The 21,521-nt window shown below is 32.5% G+C and overlaps 2 protein-coding genes across 3 annotated transcripts in view; both read right to left on the bottom strand.

The window, feature by feature from the left end:
• Window positions 1-11,875, bottom strand: part of LOC113395967 (protein croquemort-like) — a 29,524-nt gene extending 17,649 nt beyond the window's left edge. Inside the window, exons 1-3 of one of the 2 annotated variants that reach the window (XM_026633723.2) lie at window positions 11,645-11,875; window positions 2,176-2,308; window positions 1,399-1,578 (exon numbers count right to left, since the gene is read on the bottom strand). In XM_026633723.2, the coding sequence (XP_026489508.2) occupies window positions 1,399-1,578; window positions 2,176-2,292 (297 nt within the window). In that variant the 5' untranslated portion in view covers window positions 2,293-2,308; window positions 11,645-11,875. Of the gene's footprint in view, window positions 1-1,398; window positions 1,579-2,175; window positions 2,309-3,727; window positions 3,749-11,644 lie in introns of those variants that run through there. The other variant, XM_026633724.2, reaches the window with a different exon arrangement.
• A 1,371-nt stretch (window positions 11,876-13,246) lies between these two features.
• On the bottom strand, window positions 13,247-21,422 carry LOC113395965 (stress-induced-phosphoprotein 1). The gene is made up of 7 exons (XM_026633718.2): window positions 21,212-21,422; window positions 20,691-21,140; window positions 17,860-18,313; window positions 17,129-17,329; window positions 15,413-15,609; window positions 14,923-15,048; window positions 13,247-14,654 (listed from the first exon to the last, which is right to left on the bottom strand). Exons 1-7 carry the CDS (start codon window positions 21,218-21,220, stop codon window positions 14,475-14,477), a joined length of 1,617 nt encoding a protein of 538 aa, XP_026489503.1. The 5' UTR covers window positions 21,221-21,422; the 3' UTR covers window positions 13,247-14,474.
• Window positions 21,423-21,521: the final 99 nt, after the last annotated feature.

Here is a 21,521-nt window from a genome sequence, read left to right as displayed (position 1 = left end):
TATACTAATCAAGAACTGTTAGTAGTACACAATATAGTTGAGCTATAAATAATTTGCGTGGAATACGTAAATCCGAGGTTTGTTTATCTTAATTCCTTTTTTGACTAGAACAGACAAAACTTATACTTAGACGTAACAGTCTAATACAATCTCATTTGTTAGAAGACTTCTTTGTACGAATTGAAATACATTAAATTTATTTTCATGCTCTAAATTTAAAATGTAAAATATTTTTAATTTTCCAAATTGCGAAACACATGACACCTTAGTTCACTTCGATTAATTATTATTCTTATCTAATACGTAATAACATTTACATGTACCATTCCGTGACAGTGTTATTATATTTATAATCGTTTATCAGGCGGTTTTGCGATCATCCGATGTCGTAGATTGAAGGCCAATAAAAATCAGTGTCAGGCTTTATATCAATTTGGACCGAATTATTTTTTTTATGTAATATTTTACAGATCCTTATTTATTAAGTTATTATTATTAACGTATGTCGTATTAAATATTTTTATCATAATTGTGAAATTTGTGGTAATCATTTCTTATTCTCTATAGCTTGCTTTGAGATATACTGTTTATGAATAACTATTTGCTTCCAACAATTTAATCTATGATAAACGTCCTTGCTCGGCCTCCGTGGGCCGTAGCGTTTTTTTTTTTATAATGTCGGTAGCCGAACAGTCAAATGCGCCCCTGGTTGTAAGGCCACCACCGCCCATAGACACTGGCTACTTAGGCAGCTAACATGTTTTGTCGTTGTGTGCTTAGTTCCAGTGATTTGCGCGTTCAAAAAATAAATTCGATGTTAACAATATTTTAAATAATGGTAGCACGGATATTTCCGTTAGGAACATTTTCCTAACTTTTTATATCATAATTTATAAATAATATACCAGAGTCGAGGGGATTATCGATGTTCCAGTAAATAATAACTAACATAGAATAAAAACAGTCACCCATACCATTACATAATTTATCGAGCTATCTTTACAGATACGAAATAAATACACATTTACAAGTAAATGAATTTAAAATATAATTAGCGATAGACAAATTTTATCGAGCAGCTGGCTCCGATCACTTTATCACTTGTTATTGCAGCAGATCTTGCACACTTCGTATACGTGTCAGCAGGTACTTTGGCTGTTTTTAATCGTTAGAGTTAGACGAATTTGCAGTAAGAAGGATGATTTTATCGATATTATAACTACGTATGTAAGCTGTTACGCCGCTGAAGTATCATAACTGTTAAAATATCCAGTCTCGAGTTCTGAGATTGCAAATAGCTCGAACTACTTTTAGAAGAATGTTTGTAATTGCTATGACTGAAACTTTGCCCTAAAGTATTGCATCTATAGTTTTACGTATATAGCACTTTAAACCTACCTTTGTATGAGACTCTTTATACACATATGGCCCTAGTTCTTCAACTTCCAACGTGACGTTTTTTCCAGCCAATATATCATCCACATTGGTGACGTTGAACATAAAACATTCTAGGTACATTGGTATCGGCACATCCCGCCATATCTCGAACGATGTCGAGGTCGGTGTCAACGTCATCATCTGCGAAAAGAAATTGTGATCATAATGCTAATCCTGAACGATTTTTGTCACGGCGGCCATTTCGACTCCAAACAACTGCGCACGAGATATTATGGTGCTTTATTGTTTATGCAAACACAGGATTTACTATTTCCTCGCTTTCAAAATGTGATACTTGGTGGTAGGGCGAGTCCGACTGGGTTCACTTCCACTCGTCATATACTCTTCTGCATTTTAGTTCCCAAGGACCCTGATTCCCTAGCGGCGCTTTGCGTAAGGAATGGAAAATATTTCTTACAGCGCCGATGTCTATGAACGACAGTGACCACTTACCATTAGGTGAAAAAAAAGTTAGAAGGCAATCCGATTCAACCAAAAAATCCAAGAAGACGAACGGATTACTCACTTCCATGATATGAAGTGTTAACACAGTTAACTTCAATATATCAGACTACCCCTGAACCTGACCCTGACCTCGGAATCTGCGGCCTTAGCTAACTTAGTAGACTTGTATGAAGTGGTCTGCATCTATTGACAAAGACACTGTCTAAGGGCGGAAAACGTAACTCAGATACCATCATCGCCCGCCGTCCTAAAAACTTTTAAAACAACACTTACACTTTTTAACTGTGCAAAGAATATTGTCGGCCAGAAGACAACCATGACAGCTCCACCAACAACTAGAAATGACCCGCAGGTCATCAAGATAGCGCTCTTCTTCTCGGCTGACGGCATTTTGTGTTCTTGGTATCTAAAAAAAAAAAAAAATTGAATTATTTACGAGTATACCGCATATATAAGTATATCAAATCAGTTACGTGTCTGAAAAAAAAGTGTAGTGTCGTAAACTACTACGAGATGATTTAGATTCGAAAACTATTTAATAAATTAACTCACTCTTATTATTTTCCTAAAAATATCCTTTCATCTTTCCAAAAAAAAATTATAAAATAAAAGAAAAATTAAACTTTGTTTAAATACGCTCTAACAGTGAACATATCTATACTTTCCTTCATTCATAAATGATGACTGTAATAACCATAATATGTTTATAAATATACAGTAAATATATAACATACTTTAAGGTATTTTTTTATTCGGTAAACTTATGCATTTGAATAATCGAACAATCTCAATAAAAAATACCTACACGTAAGCGAAATTACGCATAATTGTGCAAACGAGATTGTTATTAAGCAAGGGCGTTTGCTCGTGCAATTCCATAAATGTATTCTTTACAACGGAATAAGTTTCATTGCACATTTATTATTTACCTACTGCGTTAAATTTCCTTGTACTGTATCATGATATATTATTTTTAAAATAACTTGACAATGCAAAACCGGGTCGTTAGAGACTACTAGTAGATGAGATCACAGTCTGGTGGTGTGATATATACATTGTAAGTTTTACTTTATAAGTAAAAGTTAGTAACAGAAAATACAGCGAGAATCCCGCATATGCACGTACTATACTTGGTGGTACGGCTTTGTGCAAGCCCGTCTGGGTAGGTAGGTACCACCCACTCATCATATATTCTCCCGCCAAATAGCAATACTTAGTATTGTTGTGTTCCGGTGAGTGAACCAGTGTAACTACAGGCACAAGGGACATAACATCTTAGCATCCAAGGTTGGTGGCGCATTATTGTGATGTAAGGAATGGTTATTATTTCTTACAGCGTCTATGCCTACCTATTACATAAAAAAAAAAAAATAATTGACTGTGTTCAGTAAATACTATATGCGGAATATTATCTTATCTAAATAAAAATCAAAATTCTTTATTCATGTAGGCTCATATAAGCACTTTAGAATCGTCATGTTACCTTGTTAAATTAAAAGTAAAGCTACCTAAGCTTGTTTCCTTAGCTTATAAAGTTGTTGGAACTATTTCCACATATCATTAAAACGATTTTAAGACAATACATATTCTATTGTTCAATTCTAAAGGCTCCGTTACCCTGTGCAACTGGTGCCAACAATTAATAACACTATACAGTCTTAATGGAATTACAAAATAACAAATTGAATGAATACTTTCGAGTAAAATAGCAATGAAGTTTTTGACCAGCGCTGGTACAATTACAGAATTTCAAGAATTTCTTAATGACAATACTGACCAAAATGTTTTGGATTAATTGATAATAAACTAAAGGATGAAATATTACCTGATTTCTAAAAATATACTCAAAATATCACCTCTAATTTTAAACACTATATTATACCATTATTTAAACGAATATTTCTTAAATATATTGAAAGAATTAAAACTGGCAACACAGGTATATTATATTAAGTTTTATGACACACTAATTAAATGTAAAACTAATTAAATACCATAATGTAAATTATCATTTTATCAATGGATTAATTCGGATTTTTGATAACGTCCTTCATTGATAAAGGCATTAGAATATTTCATATCAATAAATTTATTAAGAAATGTTGATGCTAGATTTAAAATTTATATAAAGGAACGTATGTATGCAAAAGATTATTATACAGTTCGTGCGTTCATGTGTGTAAGGACACCATGGACATGCCTAAAGTGATTTGTTATTTTAAATAGTTGTAAAAAATTAAAAATTTGGAAGAAAAGCCAATACTTCTCATTGTATTTTCTTTTTCGAATCTATGGTCGTGTTTAATTTGACTCAATAAGCAAGTGAAAAAGCTCTACATGGACTCAATGAATTGGAATTCGATCGATTCGAAGTCACTGAAAAAACTTATTTTACTTTAGTAACGCAGTCGCGGGGAACAGCTGACGAAGTTGAAGCTGATATAATGACCACATAGCATCGATATCCTTTTGAGACTACGTTGACATCCGCGTCAAAATGTATCCTATACTAGCAGCCTGACTTGGAAACGCACGGATGCAATTTATTTATAAAGAAAATTATATGAGATAAATTAAACACTAGCACTCTGGAATGATGAGACTTTTTATCAGTGAAAACTTTTTTTAGTAGTGGTGGTTAGTCGCTGAGATTACCCCCTACACACAGACAAATAATATTTACTTATTTAAAATATTAAGTACATATTGTTGTTCTTATACAGATTCAGATTCGATCGGTTCAGCTTAGTCATGCTGAAGTAACAAATAGATTGAGAGAATTGCTTTCGTATTTATAAGTGATTATAAAATACTAATCCACGTCACGTTAATCTAAATAAGAATTAAAAAATTGACATAAAAATAAGTGGGGCTTGAGTATTAATCAATTGAGAAAAATAACCGTATGTTTTTTAGATGTTAAGACAAGTAGAATATTTGACGAACTTTGAAAGTTGTGCTACCAAAAAGGACTGATCAGGTCTGTTTAAGAAAAGTTTTAAACTCAGCTATGGCATTTCATGTCTGAACATTGATGTACTCGGATTTCTTCAGACTTATTTTGTCTGCGTTTTTTCATTGTAGAAAAATATTAATTGCCTAAAAATTAAGCTCTTACCTTATACGTTTAGATTAGGGGGTGTTTAATGTAACACTGCTCTGAGCTCTCTTTTGGGCACAATCGATTTGACATTTGAACGAAGAAGACACAAGTTTTACTAATTACAAATTCTTTTTGACATTGGAAACAGTCTTTTATTTTTTGAACATAAGGCTCAGCGATTTGATACGGAATTCGAACATATTAGCGTTTTGGAGCACAATGTCAACGAAGATTTGAATGAGAGATATCGCTTTTTGGTCAGTCTATTATTTTTCAATTCCTTCCCCTCGGGGTGGCACGCCAACGCTAAGTGTGTTACAATACCCGCTAAAAAACCAGTAGTACCCGCTCCGTCCCCTGGGGGGGGGGTCATCACGGGATCGCTTGCGCATAATACAGTGAAGCCTTTTGGTATAACTCTAATATATTACAATACAAGAAATAATGTCATTCCATTTCAACAGGTATCGCTTACGCATTTAAATATATTAAGTACTTGGTATAAAAGAAGTTAATACGTGTTATTAAATTCAAAATCTCGGTAACTAAGCCGATAGTCCAGCTATAAAAAAATATCCTTACAAGCTTATCGCTTTTTATCTGATAAACTGTTTGGCAACCGTTTACTTGAAGGTAATTTTGAACACGGGTATCTATATAGCGATACTATAACTACTTTAATACGGCTAGACTTTATAGTTTAGGTTATATTTATAATAGTATCCGGCACATCATTACCGTTTTACTTAGTAGAATTAGCCCCCTGATTGATTCCTTGGCCATTATTGCGTACAAGGGCAAACAAACAAAGACACTTTCTATTTACTACAACACTTTTGCTTCTTCATTATAAATTGCCTCGTTGAAAAAACGACTGGCCTATAGGGTTGGCAGATCCCGTGTCCAAAGATTCCCGGAGTCGGAACAATAAAAAAAAATAAAGGGGCTTTTCTTATAAGTAATTCTCAGCAGCAGCTCGCATTTTGGGAATTGGCAGCGTTTACTCTCGTGCCTCAGAATACGCGTAAGGTTTTAGTAGAGAGGACAGTACAGGAACACTTTCCTTTAAAAAATATGCACGTACTTAGAGACCAGCCGCCGTTGTCGACCGGTAGATCGTTATCATCATCAAATTTTCACATAGAATTTAACGCCATCGATATAAGGGTCGCCTTAATAAACTAGTTGTCTGTGCTATTCATGTTATTTTAACGATTAAATATGATACACAGATAACAGAAAAAAAATTTTAATAAATATATTTTTTTGTCTTTATCTGATTAAGTGGTCACCACGGTTCACATTCACAAACCGGAACACTACAATAATAAATATTGTCGGTAGAATATATTATAGGTACCCATTCATCATACATATCTTCTACCGTTACCTACCCAAATAGGTATAATTAAGATATAATTAAATAACAATAATTATTATATCCTTGTATCTTAATAATTGTTGAAGTGTTAAAAGTGGCTTGACTTGCCACCTCTAATATAAAAAATATATATATATATATATATATTTAATGTTCAGTCAGTCGATGAGTCGTACAGATTACGTATATTTGGTACCTACTAAGAATTGACAAATAAGATTTCTAACAATATAACCACGTGTTAAGCACAAACGTGGAAGTCGCGGTCAAAAATCTCGTAAGTAAACTTCAGTCCGAATGACTCAGTGTTGACTGTAATTTATTCTGCGTTAAAGGTCGCGGGTTCAAATGTGAACCGGTCACAGTGATATTATGTCAGAAACGACTAAAAGTACCATAATCTTCTTAAATAAAGTATTCAATACCAAAATAACAGCCTGTGATTGTAACACTTCTAGGCCAATTCCTCTTCTCCCTTTGCGTAGAAGGTTTGGAGTTTATTCCACCACACTTCTCCAATCCGAGTTACACATGTGGAAAATTTGAACCCGCGATCTTCGGTATAGATTCAAATGTACTGCCCACTGGGCCATCGCGGTTCATTTGTACGTCAATATTAATCTAAATAACATTGTAAATACCTATTTAAATGATACCGTACTTAACGGTACTTATTTATAGGAATAACATATTATCTTAGACGTAACAGGTCATTTGCCTTGCGCGTAACATAAATATTGCGTTTACATATTTAAGTTTAATGTCCTCACGGTATTTAAATACTAATAAATTATTTATTTATGTGTATATATTAACCATCATATGTAATCAATAATACATATAAGGCTAGTCGACTACTGTATACTATATTATTAATAAAAATCCGCACTATACCCAGTAACATAACTATTATCGTTCAAAGACGTGCGGTGCACCAGAGATTAGGTACATAACGATCCCTTAAAAAGAAAATCAAATTTTTCTTAATTTAAGTAGTTCTCATAAAACCGAGCCGATTTGAATGGTCACATTAGTGTTGATTCAAAAATCAAAAAAAATCTCTATTCAAGTAGGCTCAGTACTCTTATCCATCATTTTAAATAAAAAGTATAGTCAGTAAACAACAATGTGAAGCAAATGTTTATTAATTACCGTTTTAAAAGTTACTGATAGGGCACGCAGGACAAAACGCCATCCATAATTATATAATTAAATTATGTTAATAGACTATTCATATGTGCCTTTTTTCTCAATTTTTTTTTCTCAAACGACTCACCGAGGCTTCTTTCTTTCTAGCGACGTCTAGGTATTTGCACAAGATTAACCCGATTGACGGAATATTATTAATTCATATTTTAGTCTTTAGTGTCAGGTCAGAGATATGCTATTAAGTTTGTTAAAATGTTGAATATTTTATGAGACATAACTCAATATGTCGACTTGATCGAAGAGAAAATCGGAACGAACGCCAAATCTATGACAGATAAACAAAAAAAAATGTATGGAAGATTAGAAGGTATTCAAGTCACCAACAACATTATATAGTAAACTTAGATAACAAAACCTCATGTTATGTTTAAAAATCCCCCATTCTTTCGAGAAATTTAGTCTAATCGTCAAAAAATATTAATCCTAGTTTCATTTATTTATTTTAGGATCACCAAGATAACATACATTACGTAAAACCAAAAAAAAACTATTGTAGAGAGTGATCCAAATGTAACAGTTGCCAAATTTACAAGTAATCACTACACGCATAGACTCGTACAATAAAATCAATGAAACAAATTGAAGTCTCATGAACATATTAATTTAAAACATTTTATGAAGATCGTCTTCACTTTGTGGTAAAACTTTGTGACCGCCTGGGGCCGCCTATACATTAATCTTATATTCTACCGCCAAGCAGTAATGATCAATATTGTTGTGTTCCGATTCGATCCGATCCGATTCGAGTGTGAGTGAGGCAGTGCAATTACAAGCAAAAGGGACATGAAAACTTAGTTCCCAATGTTGGCGGCGCATTGGTATTGTAAGGAATGGATATATTTCTTACTGGGCCAATGTTTATTGGTATTGTTGTATATAATATTAATGGTAAGTCGCCCCGACTTACCATCAGGTAGGTTTTTTTTTATTTGTTACGCGTCCACGTCATAAGTAAACAAACGATCGAAGCATACACAGTACATAGGGTACCTAACAGATGCCCCCTCCCACTTAAACGCGGGCATAACTGATATAGAATAAAAAACTTAAAGATCTAAAGCAAGGTATCTCTTACACAATTCATAAGTACCTATTTAAATTCCACTAAACACCTAGCGTTTATGCACTAGCTTTACTGGTGATCACATTTTATTTTATTATTTCAGTGACATAAAATAAAACACAATATTACATGTATAAATAACATACAAGTTTCTATCCGCGGCTGCTTTTTTTTAGCCTTAGGTCTTCTATAATGAACCGGTTTCTGCTTTAATTTAAATAATTTATTGCGAAAGATTTATTTATATGTGTATCATAATGTCATTAAATTTATAAATAGCCAATCGAGAAATTTCCGGGTGCTTACATTGGTTACGCTGACTGAAGCATAAGAAATGCTTCTAATATCCATATAAAATCCGCGACGACGTAATACATACTAATATTATAAACGCGAAAGTAAGCCTGTCTGTCTGTTGATATTTCACGAACAAACCACTGAAACGACTTAAATAATATCAGACATGAAGCAAGCTTGCAACACTACACTACCAACCCTTAAATACGCAAGCGTAGCCGCGGGCGGCAACTAGTATATACTTTGATAAATGAGTCACAGTAACCATGATTTAATGATACGGTTTCAAATAACTAAGTTTTATACTTTTAAATACAAAGATTAATAAAATATTATTTTAAAGCATTTACTGTAAACATAAATTTATAATACATTGCAATGGGCCATAAAATTTAGTAGAACACTGGGAATGTATCATCACTCAGTCTACTCAAAGCGTCATCTTAATCGAGAGTGATTAGTTTGCAAAAACTTTTAACGGCTTAAGGGTCGCCCCGCCAATCATAGTCAAGTCTTTGAGTATCAGAAAACTGCAAATCGGCGCTTATTTTGCTTACGACGGGGCTAAAAAAGTTTTTAAAGTTTTAGACAAGATTGGAAGTTGATTCCATAAATCCAGGACAGATCGTTAGAAATAACATCGTTGAATGCTTCTGGCTTATTACAAAATTTTAATCATTATGATTTTGTAACTGATAATGCTTTGTTTGATTGTATGACTTGTTTAAATAGATTTACACTACACTACCCACAATTTAACCCATTCATATTATAACTCAATTTTTTTATTAAATGTCGAAGTATTTTACTTATTGATAGTCAAAGCAAAAATTACCAACGCCTATATTTTTAATTTATTGTAATCTTCTATTAAAAAAAAATAGCCAGACGCGATCGTACATAAAGTTTAAGCATTGATTGCTTAACCTCTTATATTCCACACACATGATGTTTTGAAGTAAAATTCATTAACTTCATCTCAAGCAGAAGGCATTCAGTAAGAAAGCATTCAGGAAGAAAGTGAAATTAGTCTTCCCAAAAATAAATATAAAATAATGGTTTACGCGGCACACACTCAGACAATTTACACAAACTATAGGTGAAATAGTATGAAAATCTTTTTAGTACTTTTTTAGTTAGATATCACATCTAGACATGGGTGTTTTATTCAAATTTGTAGCGACACATTTTTCTTCTCTTATGTAAATAAATATTATTAAAAAATAACAATTGGTAAAAAGTTGTGAAATTGTCTATGGCTAAATTTCCTTGTCTTTGATTAGCCTATTATATTTCCTAGTACACAAGGCTATGTAATTAGTAGTTAATAAGACAATTTACAGATAATTACTCAAATATATGATCAAGTTATTGACACTGTAAATGTTAACAACATCATTACCAGAAATTGCTGGATGTTTTAATTAAATTATAATTATTTATGTTTGTAAACGAGTTTGTTAGTTTATGATAAATTATTACTGTTTCCATTGAAACAATATCTTAATTAAATACATATATCGGTATCTCTTTCTTACATAGACCAAAAAGGACAACAAGTATATTAGTCATGCCAAATAAGTTTGATTTGCATAATGCACATGAACAATAAATATGAAAATATTTGCTTTTAAAGAATACTTTTGTATCTATGTTATATTAAAGAAAGAGATCTCAGTGCAGTAAACTGACCTCTAGCACAACAGTCTTTAATCAGGTAAAACAGTTCCTCAATCAGAACTGACCTGCAGTTTTAACATCAACCTTTCTTAAAATACACAACACCACTCAATTTAAAGGTTTTTCATTTGCATATTCTAAAAATAGAAGAATTTTTCAACATGGTCATGTCCGGGAGGAACCATATTCTTATAAATTTATCATATGCAGTGTTTACTTGAGAAAGATATTACATTATAAGTTTTAATGTTAAATATAAATACCTTTGGTCATGGATCATTCGCTGCATACTTTAATAAGGAAACAATTATGTTGAAGTTATATAAAGTGGAAAGTGAATAAACACATCCTACAATGAGTTGAAAACACTGATAACTCATTAGACTTTCTTTTATTTATTTTTATCATTAACTATAAATTATTTTTATTTTTTATTTTCTTTAATGACACACACATACTAAGTCTGACTTGATTAATAATAAAAATTTAAAAAAAAAAATTTTGCACATATTAATACGATTTCGATAGTATATAAAGGTTTTTTTTTTTGCTTATTCAATAATATAAATTAAGACTGAATATTAATAAAATAGAGTATTTCTGCATGATGATTTCCTTGTAAGCATGAATATGCAGTTTTGTTTTAAATTAGGAATGTGAATGTCAATACTATGATATGTTTATGTTGTATAAATAGTTATGGGTATGAAAATAGCTAAAACAAAGGAAAAACAATAATGCATGCATGGTTCTTGTTTCGCAAAATAACCGGCCAATTCCAGTTTCTACATTTAAACAGTTTATGAAAATGAATTTATCAAATAAATAAATTAAAACGTTGTGTAAACGCCTTCGTTTATAAAATGTTTAGATTTTAAACTATTGTGCTGGAGTATTTTAATTTTTTATAATACATTTAACAACCGATTTTAATAATCTTATCTAAAGTTAATATATAAAGTGTGATTCTTGATTGTTATATTAAAACACAAAATATATATTTACTTACCGTCAATAATAAATTGATGAAGCGATTATTTTCTCACGATTCAACATATATTATGATTGAACCATGTTTTAAATAGTAACATTGCTTTAGTTATAATCACATCATGAGTCAACGAACACAACAAAGTCGCTATTAAAAATGATCAGTAAATAAATATCACGGTTTTACTGAAGATACGAGCGTACTTGCCGATCAAAATATTTATGCGAACTCAATACTGAATACATGACACCAACTGTCTCCACAAATTAAACTGACTTTGACAAATACGTCAAATAATGTGTGTGTCAAATTTATTATTGCCAATGTAGAAAAATAAATAAAAAATTTAAATCACATCGTGAAAATTATATCGGAGGATAAATTGATACTGATATTTTTTATTACGGATGTAATTATATTTTTAACATATACTTATTCTTGGCTTCAACTACAAATAACAGTCGTTTATTAGATAACGTTTTTAGATAATATTGCAATTATTACTGTGATAAGTTGATAACGTTTAAAACTACAGTCAGTAGCAATTGTCAATGATAGCTTTTATTTATGTCCATGTGTTTTTACATAGTGTAATTAGAGGTGGTATTTTGGTGATAGGGCTTTGTGCAAGAACGTCTAGATAGGTACCACTCACTTATCTCACTCTACCGTCAAGCAGCAATACTTGTTGTATTAATGTCTGGTGGGTGAGTGAGCCAGTGTTGGTGGGGCATTGGAGATCTAATCTAAGGAATTATTGAAATTTATTAAGATACAATGTATACGGATGGTGGTGACCACTGTTGGTTATTATCAGATGGCCCAGGTCATCCAACTGCAGTTGGCAACAGCTTTAATAGTTTCCTAGATCACGGCTGTGGACAAATCTGTGCCGTCATTATTATTCCCATCTCTGTAATCAGGAATGCCAACCCTTTATAAAAAAATCGCAGCATTCTAGAAACTACGTCATTGTCACTTACTAAGTAATTAAAGTAAAAAGTATAATAAGAGCTTACTACCGTCCCACTGCTTAGTAAAGGCCTCCTCTCCCTTTCGAAGAGAATGCAAATTCAATGCGGATTGATGGGTACACGTAGCAGATTCTCATTATCATTGATGACTTATAAATACAAATTAAGCACATGAATTCAGTGATTGTTCCGGTTTGAACTCAGAATCATCGCTTAAGATTCACGTCTTGTAACCACTGGGCCATTACGGATCTTTTAATTTATTTATTATGGGCATACGAATTACTGTCGTAAAATTCGATTTGTCTTAACAATAGACTGATTACAATTCATGCAATTTTCATTTTCTTTTCTGTTCACAGTTAATTCATAAAAACAGTTTTTTTGTATAAGTGGCACGTATTCACAATCGCTAATATACATAGATACAGCACAAATAATATTGACAGTTCTACCCAATAGTATAGAACTGTAAAAAAAAAAATACTGTCGGGACAAATAAAAAAGTTTGGTCTCCTTCAGAAATGCGTGTCTCTTAAGTATCTAGTAAAAGTGGTCAGATAATAAAATTTAAAATGGATACTTTCTCGCCAGTTAAAGCTGTATTTGAAATTAGAATTGACAAATAAATAAATAAAACAAATAATTATGCCTACATGTTCCTTTATTGAATAAATTATGAAATCGCAAATGCAGGCAGTATACTCGCATAAATTACCATTTCAAATAAACATTGAATAAATCCTAAAACAATAGTTCACCAAGTCACTACTTAGCGTTTTAGGTGAAGCGTACTTTGGAATGGTTTACAATAGCCTACGAGAGAAGAAGCCTTAAATTTTTAGACAAACCACAGTCAGACTGTGAATGATAAAACTATATCGTGGCACTAACGACAAACATTCATACGATACTTCGCAAGTTCATTCTAATTGCTTTTCAAATTCGATTATCTTCAGAAACGATAATGTCGACTGTACACACTCGGCGAAAAAAGAGGCGCTGCTGGAACAGACAAGGCGACGCGAAACATCGCATGCGATCGTACGATGTCTTATATAGATTGTCGGGGGAGAGCATTAATGTGTTCCCGCAAGCAGTTTGTAAATACACACAATGATAACTAACAAAAGTGAAACTATCCAAAACGCTCGATTCAATATATTTTAAGCAACTTTAATTTTATATATATATATAGATGTCAATAGATAAAAGAACTGAAACTTTATTGTAAATAACCATTTATATTGCCCGGTATCAATTCCTTTTAAAAATGTTGACTTCGAAATAATAGTAATTGAGTTTTTCGGATAGCAACACTTGATGACCTTCGGACTGTCTTTTGTTTTTGTTTGAATGCTTGCCGCTAAAATATCACTTCCATTATTAGAACCTACAAAAACTTCAACCCTAAATATTTTTCAAACAAGCTTAAAACAACATCGGTGTCTCAGATATTTATTTTAATTATTTAAAACAAACCTCGTAAATCTATTTAAGTAGGCGTAAATTATTTAACTTATACTTTAGTTTTCTCGCGATTTATCAAAATACATAAAATTGAGAATCACTTTATAATATTGGGATTGGTTTTTAAACGATATCGGTGTTAACGATTCTCTACTCAAAAAGTAGCATTTGGTTTTCGTAGGCGGTAACGTCGACAACGGAATATTTCTTGTGACCAAATTTAAAGATAAGCTTGATTCTAAAGCACACGTAACTCGTTCGCTGAAAGAAAAAACTCGTGGACTTGTGAGAGAGTTTTTACCAGTAATCATAAATTTAAAAAAAAAGAACCATAATATTAAAAAATAAGTCAATCGCGTTAACATTAAAAATCAATCCCAACGCATAACGCTTTCAAGGCATGGTTAGTGAATGGCTATGAGGCCCGACTCGAGCAGCTTCTGGATCTTGGCCGCGATGTCGGGGTTCTTGAGGTGGTCCTGCAGCGCGTGCGGGTCCTGCTGCATCTGCTCCAGGATGCAGCGCATGGCGGGGTCGCGCAGGATGGCCTGCACCTCCGGGTCGGCCATGGCGCGCTTGCGGACCTGCACGTTCACATTTATTTAGTCCATCAGCGAATGGGCGAATGCGACTAGGCAGCCACTTCATTTGTCATATATCAAGTTAAATATTATTGTTACTTTCACTTTTAAAATCAAATCAAAACATCAGTAATATACCTAGAATTGTTTATAAAGTATTAAATAAATAAAGCGATGTGAAACATATACTCAAAAAGAAAAAGAAATATATATTTTCAATGACATAGACTTCATCTCATTTACAGTACAGCTGATTGTTTATTTAACTTACCTCCTCAGGGTTTGAGTTGAGCTGTGTGGAGCAGGCCCGGTAACCTTCAAGTGCTTCTGCATTGCTGGGATCCAACTCAAGCGCTTTTTGATAGGCGTTTAAGGCTTTCGCTTGCTGTTGCATACCCTGAAATATACATATGATATTAAAACTAAAGATCACATGTACTTTAAAACAAATGTACGAGACAGTAATAATAAAATTAATTTATGCAGTATTTTATTTTTTAGAACCAAACTTTGGAATAGGATTTAACATACATTAGCTTAGTTTGAGGCAAAGTAATAATGTTAGTAGAATTCTAACAATTTTAAATTGCTTTATTCACTACAGAGGGATAACTTAACGGATAAAATAAAAAGTACCACAAGTTCAGAAACAGTAATAAACAGCCAGTTTTTGTTTGCTAAATATAGCAAATGTTACAAGTTTTAAAATAGATAGCAGACTATAGAACAATATAATAAATAATTATATTATAAATACTCACTTGAAGAATCTTTCCCTTTCGGATCCAACCTTTAATAAACTTAGGGTCTAGTTTACAACATCGCTCGCAGTCTTTGAGACCTAGATCGAAGGCAGCCAGCTTGGTATAGCAGGCAGCACGATTAGAGTACAGCTTAGGGTCGTCCGGGTTGCGCTTAATCGCTTCTGTGTAATGCTTCATCGCTGTACTGTAATCACCTGGAAAATATATTTGTAGTAAAATAATTAATTTATATTGAGGGTGATAGTGGAAAGTAAACGCTGATAATTTTACTAACAATTACGAACTTAATGATCGCGTTTCGTATAAAAATAGAAGGTATTGGATTTTCCTCGTGACCTGTAAAACTCGAAACTCACCACACAATGTCAGAAAGTTATATTATGTATGACATTGATTGTAATAATACAACAATTATTCGAGTCTGCCTACTAAAGGGTCTCATACCATACTAGGAAGGTTTCAGACAAAAAAAAAAATGTTATTTGTATTGAGAAGTATAAGAGTATAACGACTAGACCGTTCCGTCGCCGATCAACAACATCGCGGGACATACACGGAGAGTTAACAAATAGTCCATGCCAAGCATGTTTCTGTTCCTGATACATTCGTATGAGACGGTATAGCGTGCACACTCCTGTAAGGACACCGTAAAATGGCTGATCACCGTCATAAAGCACTTATAGATAGAAGAACCGGAAATAGAATATTTGACATCTTGGCAAGCTTTAGATAACTCTTGAGTAAGTGACCATTATTTCTAACGATACTTTGATTAATTAAAGATTTAACGTATAAAAGATTTGCACCCAAACTTAAAACTAAAAATTACAATTTTGCTACAAACCCTGCCAATCATCCATGAATTTGGGGCCCTTTTGTAGTAGATATTTACTACCATGTACAAATAATTTGCTTATAGCAAAACCTTAAGTATCATTTCAAATAAACGGTGCGGTAATTTTCGTAAATTCGTAGGAATCTGATTGGTTGTACAATCCTATGGCTATAGTATATCTCTTTCTATCACGAAGAGCACGTCTATAGCTTTCAACATTTTAATATCGGCTATCGTCACGAGCCTTTTGATAAATACGTTAGTTATTCCTTACAAATATGACAATTTCGAAAATATAATGTATAGCAGTAAACGTGAGCATAAACATGTGAAACAAATTGTTGGTCCTTCGGGGGCCCCGGGCACGTGCCCGGGTGCGCTATGCAAAAGACGGTAATCATCCTGCGGTGTTTAGAGATTCTATCTAGTAGATTAGTACAGGGTTATACACCCTTTTTTTTGTTTATTATACCGGTTGATGGTAGAGGAAATGAGCCACCTGATGGTAGATGGTCCACCATTCCTTACATCGTACAATGCGCTACCAGCCTTGGGAACTAAGATGTTATGTCCCTTGTGCCTGTAGTTACACTGGCTCACTTCTCCTTCAAACTGGAACACAACAATACTTGAGTACTGCTGTTTGGCGGTAGAATTTCTAATAAGTGGGTGGTACCTACCCAGACGGGTTTGTACTAAGCCCTACCATCAAGTGAGTATTTGTGCTAAATTTCATAGTAACCAGTCTAATGATAATGAAGTCAATTAACCTGATGAAGATATTTATAAAATAAGAATCTCTCGATTGTTCATTAAGCGCTTAAGTGTGATCCAGGGGGGAACGGCCATGTTTAATATAATAAAATATATAGACTCACCCTTTTTAAAGTAGTCATTGCCCAGTTCCTTTTCCTGCTCCGCTTTAACTGGATCAACGTACGCCTTCTTCTCCTCCTCGATAATTCTCTTTTCTACTTCGCTGAGGAGGGTCTTGATCTCGGGCGTACGGTGCTCCGACATTGACTTCTCGTAATATGTCTTCGCTAACTTCCACTGTTCCATCTTTTTGTAGGCGTTACCTGATTTGTTATTACGTTTTTTTTTTTTAATTAATGTTTACTGACAGTGGTACACAAAGGTAATAGTGAATTTAATTTGGTGTGATTTGTAAAAATAAAACTTTGTCGAAGAGTTTTAAAATCTGGGTTTCATAAAGCGTCGGATTTTCGTGAACTTAAATGAATCTCGAGTTTTATGGTAAAGGAAGACATTGGGAGGAACTCTCATGCGCGGCATAAAATGCAGTCACGTGTGGGAATCAACCAAACAAAACTGCAGCATAGAAGCTACTGAAGCCCCCCCAAAATTCTCATAAAGTAACGGCCTGCTTATTCCACCAAAGACAAATGACTGTCGTTCTCACGATTAGGCAATAGTTTCATAAATAACTAACTATTCAGATATCATACTAAAAATCAGAGAATATAATTTATTATTATAAAAATCTAACTAACATATTATGTAATATTACCACTATGTATTTATCGTGACCTTATCTAGAATATAATTATATATGTGATCAGTGTTTATGTTAGCAAAAATTACTCACCGATTCTCGTGAAAGCCTTCGCGATCAGCTTGAAGTCGGCTCTGTTCTCTCTACCGATTTCAATTGCTTTCTCACATTCCTTAATACACTTCTCATATTCTTTTTGTTCGAAGAACACAGCCGCTATATTCGTGTAAAACGTGATATCCGTCGAGTCGTGTTCGATGGCCTTGTTGTAGTGAACTAGCGCATTCTCGAAGTCCTTCTTCTTATAATATTCATTACCTAAGTCTTTTTCTTGTAAGGCAGACACGCGGTGTGGTGGAAGATCTTCATACTTCGGTTTGGGAGGCTCCTCCTTTTCGGGTTGGGGAGTAGGTTTAGGGGTCGGCGCAGGTGGATCGACGTCCATTCGCGTGCCAATATCTAGACTGAGCATGATCGATATCGTCTGCAGCAGACGCATGTCTGACAGGTAAGGATCTAAAGTTGACAGATCATTTGGATTTACTCTCTGAAAAAGATTTTATAATTGTTCATTTTATAATTTGTTTCTATGTAATAAACCTGGGCATGGTAATATCATAAGTTATATTGACTTATGTTAAAACTCTATCAGTAGATTGAGCCAACTAGAAACGTTCATCTTTCATGCAACTTGTTGAGCAAATATATAATGGAATAATCACAACGTAACTTTGGTAGGTAATGTCTAGAAAATTCTAGATTATTTATTGTTTCTGTATTTTGCATATTTTATTCCTAAATTTTACTCATTACTAATCGGAAAACTAATTGTTTTCTACTACATGAAAAAAAAAAAACATTTAAGAATATTAAAAGGATCATAACACATCTTTCTTTTAATTTTGTTGTTCTACTAACTTTGCCTATTAATAAATTTGAACTTGTTAAAATAATAATAAATGATAAAAAGTGTGGACTTATTATTCTTTGATTTCCATAAATGTATAAATTTATTTATATATATATTAATTTGAGAAATAGAATAACAATTAAGTTTCACGCTAGGTGTTCGGGGGAGAATCTATAATCTAAGCCTTAGTAGCTTACATTCAATTTAATCCTGTTACACAATATGACATGTGGTATGTGATTTAAAAGAGCTTTGAAGTTATAAGACATATTTTGATTTTGGTTTTTTAGTTTTATATTTTATATATTAACTAGAAATTGGTGTACTTTGTATTTTCATGTTATTATAGAGAAAAATGTGTTTAAAGATTGGGAGATATCATGCAAAATTAGATCCATTTGAGTTGATAGATAAAATAGAACATGATTCATCATTCAACAACAAATTCCTAAATTCCAAGAAAATTGTAGCAACATAAACAGTGTTCGAAATTAGACCATAAACATCATTGAAAATTTGATGAAAACTTGTTCAATTTTGTTTTAAAATAACACAGCAGCAAAAGTAAAAAAAGAAAAAAATAGCCAAGCTTAGTAGAAAGATTGATAACTTAATTTATTTTCACTTTGTTAATTAATATTTTACCATAATAAGACCTAACCCTAAAATTTCTGCTATGATGTATGCTCACACGTCATGTTCTTGAGCAGATATTTTTCAACCAAAACCAAAATAGCCCAGTGGTTGCATCTTAACCAATGATGCTACATGATTAATAATAATAAAATTAATGGTTTAAATCCAGACAAGCTCCACTGAATATTTATTTGCATAATTTGTGTTTAAAATTTACTTCATGCTTATCGGTGAAGGAAAACATAGTAAGGAAACCTGCATGTCTAATTTTAATGAAATTCTGCCATATTGATTGAATTATGCAAAAATTTTAATAACAACACTAATGTCAATATAGTCAATTTATAATTTAAGCATAAAAGGATTTTCAATGAATGTCGGCCAAATAGTTATCGGAACTTCGGAAGTAAAATTCGTGGATATAAGTAGTTATTTGGAATAGCATTATTTTATTAATAAAATATATTAATTGATAATATTTGTAGTGCACAAATTGCATGGACTATGTAAATCTGTAAAAAAAAAGAAAACTATTAAAACATTAAGTCATTTACAAAATATGGGGTAACTGACTTAATGTTTTAATATTTTTCTTTTTTTTTTTTTAAATCCATATTATTCTATGGTCAATGAAAACACAGTAAATCTGCTTGCAACCAGTTATATGTATAGCCTGTTCCAATCAAAGTAGTAAGAAAGATAAACAAACTACAGGTTTACATATTCCATGCAATTGACCTTAGTAAAAATTTACATGTTTTATCCACTGAGCTATTACATCTTACTTGTTTTTTTAATAATTAATGAGATATAATATACAGCCTTATACTGTTTCATTAGAAAGCTTTATGAAAAAGATCATACAAGAGTGATTTATTATTCCATAAATAAAAATATTCTTTCATAAAATACAAAAATATTATGACAAATGAATTATGTTCCCATTGTTGTTAAATGTAATTAAAATAATCATTTTTTGCCAAACATAACTTTAGTTTGAATTTGGAATTCAAGTTATTTAATGTTCCTTGGATCACAAATATATGTATATTAAAGAAAATTTTGGAAAACTTATATTATTTATATTTGCAATTGTATGACTCTCATAGAAAATTCATAGCCAAAATTGCACAGTCACCATTTAAATTTATTTACATTAATTATAATTTCTTTTTTTCTCAAATAAACTAACATGTTGAATTTAATGTATGTGAAAAGAGCTCAATAAATTTTAAGCATAAATTTCAAACTCACAATACAAATTTCATATGTATGTGTTTATGTATAGTTCTTATAATAAAAATGTTATATTTTACCAACATCTTCTTTGTTAGTATTGAATAGACAATTTCTTTCGTGATAAATAAAAATAACCTACCTTGACCATTTTAACATATTCTGGATCCTTCAGCCATTCTCTTGTTTGAGGGCTTGTTTCCAACTTCTCAAATAAAGCATCTAATCTTATTTTAGCTTCCTCAGCTTGCGTTTTCACGTTTTCCAACCCCGCGAGCAACTGTTCGTTTCCAGGGTTAAATTCTAAGCCCTTTTCATACGCTTCGATTGATTCATCGAATCTCCAGAGGTATGCTAATGCACTACCTTTTCGAGAGTAGCCTTTGCTCCAAGAAGGGTTCAATGACACGGTTTTGTCAGCGTCTTCTAGTGCTGCCGAATACTTCTTAGCCTTAGCGTATGCTGCTGACCGATTACTATACAAAACGTGGTTATTTGGATCTAATTCTATTGCACTAGTGTAATAATTAATTGCTTCGTCATAATTCTCGGACGCCAAAGCCGCGTTACCCTTCTCTTTTAATTGATTTACCTGAAATTAACCTTTTTTTTATTGTTTGTTCTATAAACCGTTCAAAACAGCTGAAGTCAGCATAACCTTACCTGCTCCATGATTATAATACCCTATTATATTTGTATAAAAGTCAGATCACACTGTAGTGAATTGTTCACTATTACTATAATTTATAATTAAACTTCACACTTTCCTTGCAATAGTTCAATTATTTCAACTATTCTAGACCTCAGTATGAAAATGAATTATGAATGAACGGACACTGACACTTCAAATTCGAGAATTTTCTAGCTAAATGCGACTTCATAGAAATAATTAGTAGCAACACTACTATAATGATATGTAAAATAAATGTTTTTCTTAATTTAATTTTTCATTTCGCAATATTTTTTTAATATT

This window comes from Vanessa tameamea, chromosome 10, assembly GCF_037043105.1.
Source record: "Vanessa tameamea isolate UH-Manoa-2023 chromosome 10, ilVanTame1 primary haplotype, whole genome shotgun sequence".
Classification (NCBI taxonomy): domain Eukaryota; kingdom Metazoa; phylum Arthropoda; class Insecta; order Lepidoptera; family Nymphalidae; genus Vanessa; species Vanessa tameamea.
The sequence above is the reverse complement of the archived record's forward strand: the minus strand, read 5'-3'. Positions and strand labels throughout refer to the sequence as shown.